General features: G+C 32.1%; 1 protein-coding gene across 1 annotated transcript; it reads left to right on the top strand.

The window, feature by feature from the left end:
- The first annotated feature begins 913 nt into the window (after positions 1–913).
- Positions 914–5,876, top strand: LOC139868603 (uncharacterized WD repeat-containing protein C2A9.03-like). Its single transcript, XM_071856939.1, has 10 exons — positions 914–1,097; positions 1,680–1,812; positions 2,215–2,373; positions 2,465–2,551; positions 2,691–2,825; positions 2,922–3,032; positions 3,677–3,768; positions 4,075–4,180; positions 4,393–4,479; positions 5,278–5,876. Coding segments are annotated over exons 1-10 (1,326 nt in total). The 5' UTR covers positions 914–1,095; the 3' UTR covers positions 5,692–5,876.
- The last annotated feature ends 2,263 nt before the right edge of the window (positions 5,877–8,139 follow it).

Below are 8,139 nucleotides of genomic sequence, written 5' to 3'. Positions count from 1 at the left end.
TTCGTTTAAATAAACCCGTGATTTCACGGGTCATTTCACTAGTTTATATAAATAAATAAATAAATAAAATATTAATTTATGATATAATAATAATAATAATAATATATAGTACATACATAGAAAAAAAAAAAGAGAAAAAAAAAGTAAAGAAAGAAATAACGGTGCATGCCACGCCAATAACGTGTTAAACGATCTTCACCAGATCAGAATCCCAAAAAGGCCGTCTTTGGATGAACAACATATAAATATAAATAAACCCATCATTTCACTTCCTATTTTTTAATTTTTATTGTTATCTTCTTTACCTTTTCTAATTTACTGCTGTATGATAAAATTGTCTGAGTATTAATATTAATATTAATTATATATGTATGCAAAAGTACATGTCTCTATATATTTGTAAAAATAACGACAAGTTTCTTAGTCAAATGGGTTATTAAAATAAATGACTTTAAGATTTACATTCACTTAATACCCAAAACATGTCATTAAATTGTTTCGTTTAAATAAACCCGTGATTTCACGGGTCATTTCACTAGTTTATATAAATAAATAAATAAATAAAATATTAATTTATGATATAATAATAATAATAATAATATATAGTACATACATAGAGAAAAAAAAAAAAAAGAGAAAAAAAAAGTAAAGAAAGAAATAACGGTGCATGCCACGCCAATAACGTGTTAAACGATCTTCACCAGATCAGAATCCCAAAAAGGCCGTCTTTGGATGAACAACATATAAATATAAATAAACCCATCATTTCACTTCCTATTTTTTAATTTTTATTGTTATCTTCTTTACCTTTTCTAATTTACTGCTGTATGATAAAATTGTCTGAGTATTAATATTAATATTAATATTAATATATATTAATATTAATATTAATATTAATAATTAATAATGCAATAATAAAACAATTCATCATCCATCAGATTTATTTTCGATTACAGAGAGAGAAACCGCTTGATCATCATCATCTGATTGAATTATTTATATTTATATTTATAATTATTTTCAAAATATATTTTTCTTTGCATCTCCTGCGAAATAATAACGATTTTAATAGGGTTTCTCATCTCGTAAATAAGCATGTATGATTTCTAATCCCTTCTATCTCTTTCTCACACACAAATTCTAACCCTAATAACCTCACTTTTCGATTACTTCATAATTTATTTTATATATATATATATATATATATATATATATTGATGTGGCAGGATTCTTTTTAATTGATTTTGTTAGGTTTTAATTTCGATTCAATGTTCAATTGTTATTAGGTTTTAAATGGATTAATGCAGTTTCTGATTAATTTACATTAGCCACATAAAAAAAAGTTCGATTTTCAGGATAATTTTAACATATTCTGATTAGTTGTAATTTTTTGCTTTATAATCCATTAGTCGCCAAAGTGTTTGAAATCTACTTGATTGATCCGTTTGATTGTTCTTAATTTTCTAGGGTTTTTGTTGAAGTGATACTGGATATCAATTTAGTTATGAGTCGATTTGCAATTACGAATCACGAATTACCAAATTCTTTTTGTAAATCTAAAAAAATATGAACTTTATGTGTCTCTTCATGTTTACCATGTTGTTAGAAGTTTGATTGTTAGAGAAAGATATATAATAAGATGAAAGTTGAAGAATTTACTGAAGTTGTTATGAATGCAGGGATTACAGGATGCACAACGAAGAAGTTGATGTGATCGAATTCATGGACGATGAGGTAGACGTGTTGGATTTCGTGATGGATGATGTGGAGGGTGTTGGTGGTGTTGATCAAGTTGCTGATGATTATGACATGGTTAGCTTAATTTTACTGCTTATTTCTTACCGTGCAGTTATGTGATGAATATATTCCAGCACTTGTATGTTAGTTTGATGTTGCAGTGCTACTCATGACCCGATTTATTTGTATTGCAGTTGGGTTAAATTGTGAAATTCTTAAAATGAAACAAGTTGAATTTATGTAATTTCATTGCTTTTTGTTGTCATGTTGCCGTGTGTTGAGTATTTAGAATTTTACAACAATTGTATAGTAATAAGATACGTCGGTTACGGTTGACCTAGGTGAACAGTTGATTTGGGTTATATTGCAAAACTTGTTTGAAATGGAACTTTTCAAATATGTCGGAATTGTATTTTAAATGGCTAAAATTTGAATCTTATTTAATTTTGAACCAATTTTGGTATACTCTTTATGAAGGTGACCGATACATCTTCAGCTCAAGCCCGAAGAGGCAAAGACATTCAAGGTATTCCATGGGAAAGATTGAACATAACAAGAGAAAGTTACAGACAAACGAGGCTGGAACAGTACAGAAACTATGAAAACATTCCTTTATCAGGGGATCAAGTTGATAAGGTATGACCTTAACAATCCTTTTTTAATCAAATATCATGTTTACGATTTTCATAACTGTATTTTATGATAAATACTTTCATGGTTTGTCCAGAAATGTAAACAAAAGCAAAAGGGTGGCAACTACTATGAATTTTTCCACAATACCAGATTGGTGAAACCTACAATTCTTCATTTTCAGGTATCGACTATTGCAGTTTCCGTTTTATCTTGTGTAACGTTTACTAGAGGTGGCAATTTCAACCCATTTACTTGTATTTGTTGCTTGGCTCAGCAAAATTTCGGCATAACTAACATGAATCATACATATTATTTTTTAGCTAAGGAACCTTGTTTGGGCTACCTCAAAGCATGATGTGTATCTCATGTCTAACTACTCACTCATGCATTGGTCATCATTATCTTACAACTTGACCGAGATTCTTAATTTCTCTGGGCATGTAGCGCCTACCGAGGTAAATTTGTGCTAATTATGAATTTTTTTACAGTTTCTTTAGTTTATTTGGAACTTACTGATTAGTAATATTAATTGCTTTGTGGGCCACATCTAGAAACATGCTGGGAGTTTGCAGGAAGGTTTTACGCAAACTCAGATTAGTACACTCGCGGTCAACGATAATTTTCTTGTGGCGGGAGGCTTTCAAGGAGAGCTTGCTTGTAAGGTATTATGGTAGTATATAGAGTATAAAGCTAATTTTTGGTCAATTTGAATTTTTTTTTTTTTTATTCGTGAGTGTTTTTTTGTTGAGTTAGGTTGCTAAAAATGTATTGAACTTCTCCTATAATTGCATTTTATGCCACATCATCAGAAACTACCGGTTACCTGATGAAAACTTATTGTGTAATAATAACCACTAGGATTTTTGCTAACGACAGCCCTAAGGCCTTTTGTTAACATGCTTAAAACGTTTGTATATATCAGTTGGTTATTAACTTTAATAGTACAAGTATTTTAAGCGCGTTCTCATTAGCAAAATCCTAATCATTATAATCTTGGGTAAAGTTTTTGACATTATCAGATATTTAATCCTTTTGCATTAGATGGTCTGATGATGAAGATTTCTTCATGTTATGTGTATCATATATTAAATCTGTAATTTTAAGCTTGTTACTGTCAAATTAGTATCTAGGATGTCATTACTTGCCTTATTTCAATAGCGAAAACCAGATCTAACAGAAGTTCATATTGCCTCTATATTATTATTTCAGTTCACCTGTAATCATTAGTTATTCTTTGTAAACTTTGTCAGTTAATGACATATATTTTGGCATCTAATCATGTTCATTCTTTGATTGAATGATGCAGCGTTTGGATAAACAGGGAGTCAGTTTCTGCACGAGAACAACTTATGATGAAAACGCCATAACAAATGCTGTTGAGATATACGATAGCTTGAGGTAATTACAACCCATGGAAGATCCAAAACAGTTTCAACTAAAATTTTGATTTGTTAACGTCAACCAGTGTTTTATGTATATCACAACACTCAGTTTCTCTAAAAAGGTAATTTGTATTTTGAAATTTTACGAAGTAGTGGATTTCAGTTTGAATGTTTCCTTTTAGCCATTTTTTACTTAATTTAGCAGTTTGACGTGTTAAGAGATAACACATAATAATATCAGATCCATTAGAGTGGATCAAGATTCTCATCTTTTTAATACTCTTGCTGGTGTTAAGTTGTTGATTACCGAGTTGATTTGTAGTGGCGGGAAGCATTTTATGGCATCAAATAATGATGGTGGAGTGAGAGATTATGATATGGAGAGATTTCAGCTTATGAATCACTTCCGATTTCCTTGGCCTGTGAATGTGAGTTTCTTTCACCTTTATTTTAGTATTATTTAACTTATCTTATTAATAATTATTTATCAGAATCAGATTTATGCTAGTAAATAAAAAGCACTTGTTAGTGATTAAAGGGGATGTGTTACTTTATTCACCGATATGGTATGATTTATACTATATACTAGGAATCAAAAGCAGATCTTTTATTCTAAATTTGAATTTTTATGCTTTTGCAGCATTCATCGTTAAGCCCAGATCGCAAACTTATAACTGTTGTTGGAGATAATCTTGATGGACTTGTTGTGGACTCATCAAATGGAAAAGTAAGTGATTATGGTTCATATGTGTATTTTCATGTTTGTATTCTTTTTTTCCATTTAATCCTTCTTACTTGAAAAGTAGCATATGCCCTACTTCTGGTTAGAAATTTTTATAGAACCTAAAATCCCACTTCAAAGTGAAATTGTCAAACGGGTTGAAATTCACCCAAACTCTAAATTGTTATTCTACTTTTTTCAACCTCTTGAATCTTGTATCGGACATGTTAGATATTTAGTTTAATAGAGTAGTTTTATGGTTCTATTTTTATATTACTTATTTACCAAGGTTGCAAAACTCGCTACTCGGAGAGTATTCAATCGGTACTTTTGAGGAAGTACTCAGAAACTCGGGGAGTATTTTGGAGTGCTCGGATGTTGACAAAGTTTGACTTTGACCGAATTTTGACCAATTTGTCGAGTAATCCCGAGTTTTGGCTGATTTTGACCTAATTTTGACCGAGTTGGACCGAGTACTTGCCCAGTATTCCCTGAGTTGCAAAACCTAGTACTCCCTGAGTTGCAAAAACCGAGTACTCCCTGAATTGCAAAATCGAGTACTCTCCGAGTAATTCCAAGTTCTGAAATACTGTATTTACAGAATTAGAAAAACAGATAAAATTTGTTTTGACCCCCTTTCAAAAATAACTCGTTTTTACTTGTGATTGAAACGTCTATTAAGCCACCTCTAGCTCTCATCAAATTATAACTTGGGCTTGAAACATAATTTTGTGTTCTTTTATGGTAACTTATACAATTATAATTCTAAATCTCAATATTGAGACGCTTCATTTGTTATTGCAGACGGTTGCATCAGTTGAAGGTCACCTCGACTACTCATTTGCATCCGCATGGCATCCCGATGGAAGAATATTTGCTACGGGGAACCAAGACAAAACCTGCAGGGTATGGGATCTAAGAAACCTTTCAAACCCCGTTTCAGTTCTCAAGGGAAACATGGGGGCAGTTCGGTCAGTCCGTTTCTCATCAAACGGCCAGTTTTTGGTGGTAGCTGAACCTGCAGATTTCGTGCACGTTTATGACACCACCTCGAACTATGAAAAGAGGCAAGAAATTGATTTCTTTGGAGAAATTTCAGGGGTGTCACTTAGCCCAGATGATGAATCCCTTTATATTGGAGTATGGGACCGAACTTATGCTAGTTTGTTACAGTATAACAAACGACATAAGTACGGGTACATTGATTCCTTTGTGTAGTGTAGGTCTAGTATTTTTTTTCTTTACGTAAAATAATATTTGTGAAATGAGTTTTGCTTTGGTTTTTGTTGTTATGGATTCCGATGTAGGTTTGGTTGGTTGTTGGAGTATATGACGATGATAAACTAAGATGGTTGGTGTTATGTAAAACTTGTTTCAAGAAAATGTATAGCAGAAAGTATTTGTTGGTCATTACTTCAAATTAATGTGTTTCTTATATCTTGATTGTATTGCTTCTGATTCATATTGTCGAAAGTTCAAAAGTAAATAACAATCAACGATACGTAATAGGAATGAGAGCGCAATAATGTACCAGTTCCAAACCATATTAAACCAGTTGTGTTAGTAGAATCGGTTTAGTACCAGTATGGTTACAATAGCGATACCGATTTGTAAAATGTGGTAATATACCCGTTTGGTATCGAAATAAATAACAAAACAAAAATTTATAGAAGTTAATCATACAACTTTATAAAAAGTTACAAACAGACTAGAAATTTTATCTATTATTATTGCTACTTTTTGCGAAAAAACAAGAACTTTTATAACCAAAAAGCACTTCCACAAATCGTTGGAGACTCAAACACACAAACAAATAAACAACTGAACAGACAACTAAGAACAGACTAGACTTATATTCCAAAATAAATAACAATCAATCGATGATAGAGCTTGATTAGATCAATTATCAAATTTTGACATTACATTAATAATTTACCCTAAATTAAAAAACAATTGTGTTGTGTTATGATCATCCGAAGAAAATATATCATCTCAGTTGAGTACTTATGAGTACGTTTTTTAATTTCATTAGAAATCACTCCATGAGATGTGGAGAATTTTGAGCTCGTATATAATTAGCATACATGTAAAACTTACCTACAAACTACAAAGTTAACCTTTTAAATTTGGTAGTCTGTTTTAGTAGTATTAGTAGTATGATTCATCAATCAATATGGCGTCATATATGGCGTTCAACAGATGCTCTGAAACTAAAAGAGTACAAATTGCATAAATGGTAACAACAATGAAAATCTAGTCATTGACATCTTAATAGACACTTATCATCTAACAGTTCACAAAGATGTGATATTCATTATCTAAAAAGATAACATCTACTGTAATACGTAGCGGATTTACATTTTCATAACATCCAACTAAATTTGAACAACATATCAATCAATATCTTGATCCTCCACTCCTCTATTGATCAAGCAAAAGTAGTGTTTCAATGTATGCTTTAGCTAAGCATAAATCCTTACCACCAGCAACCCCAGTATTGGTGATTTCTCCTGACACGGGTTCATAAACAAAAACTGCATTTTGATTCTGATCCTCCCTTTTTAACTTTGTAACTAACATTTCAATAATAGGTTGACCCGTTTTCCTAAAGTCATGTACGTTCACTATAGCTACTGAATCACATGGCGACTTAATAACAAATAGCTTTGTAAACGAGTTTCGAGCCCCCTGCTCCATCCTCCATACACAATATTCTTTTACATTGACAGTTAATCCCCGTTTCCTACGGGTCACTCCCACATACTCGGTTTCAAGCACAACAAGAGATGTATATAACTTAGACAAGCACAAGAAACTGTTATGTATCGGGAGGTCTATCTCTGTAAATTCTCCAGTTATCATATCAATTGACAATATCAATTTCTTCTTCTGTATCGGGTTACCATCAATAGTCCTATCAGCGGCAAGCCAATAAATAAACTTATCTATACATACTTGATTCCATGTCAGTTCAATCGATTTACGGGGCACACTCATAGACAAACTTCTCCAAGACCTCGAGCTTAAATTAAAAACTTCAACTTGCGAAGGGATGCATTTTTCCGGCTTAAATTGCCAACTTGAAATAAAATTAATTTTGACAAGTTTAGGGTCACTAGTATGAGGACAAACTCCAAAACCAACAACGGTTTCAAATTCTTTATTGTTGAATACATTAGGCACAACAATAGGAACCAATTTTCTAATGGTAGGATTCCATAGAACAAATGTCTTGGTTTCACAAGAATGTGGCTTATAACCATTCTGTCCAAATTTTGTTTGGTGGAATAACGCACAAGCAGAGCACACCTTGAGAGTTACCTATTAATATTATATCTGGAAACTTACCTTGTAGTCTAACATGCATTGGAACAATTAGGGGGGACTTGGTAGAAGATGGTGCCCCGGAGCGTTGCTGAAGTGGTAATTAGCGATAAAATTGGAGCTATCGATTACCGACTTCCATGATTTTGAAACTTGTCGGAATCGAAGCAAAGGTTTGATAGGAGGCTTTTTGATGATTTCTATTTAAATTTCAAAAGGAACGATATCAGACATTAAGGTTTTGTGTTTGACAGGAAGCAATTTGATGATTTCTCTTTGAATATCGAAAGAAACGTTGTCCGACATTAAATTAGGGTTTTCGTGTTTTTGATAAGGGAAAGG

The sequence above is a fragment of the Rutidosis leptorrhynchoides genome, chromosome 1 (genome assembly GCF_046630445.1).
Source record: "Rutidosis leptorrhynchoides isolate AG116_Rl617_1_P2 chromosome 1, CSIRO_AGI_Rlap_v1, whole genome shotgun sequence".
Taxonomy (NCBI): Eukaryota; Viridiplantae; Streptophyta; class Magnoliopsida; order Asterales; family Asteraceae; genus Rutidosis; species Rutidosis leptorrhynchoides.
This window is presented reverse-complemented; position numbering and strand designations above follow the sequence as displayed.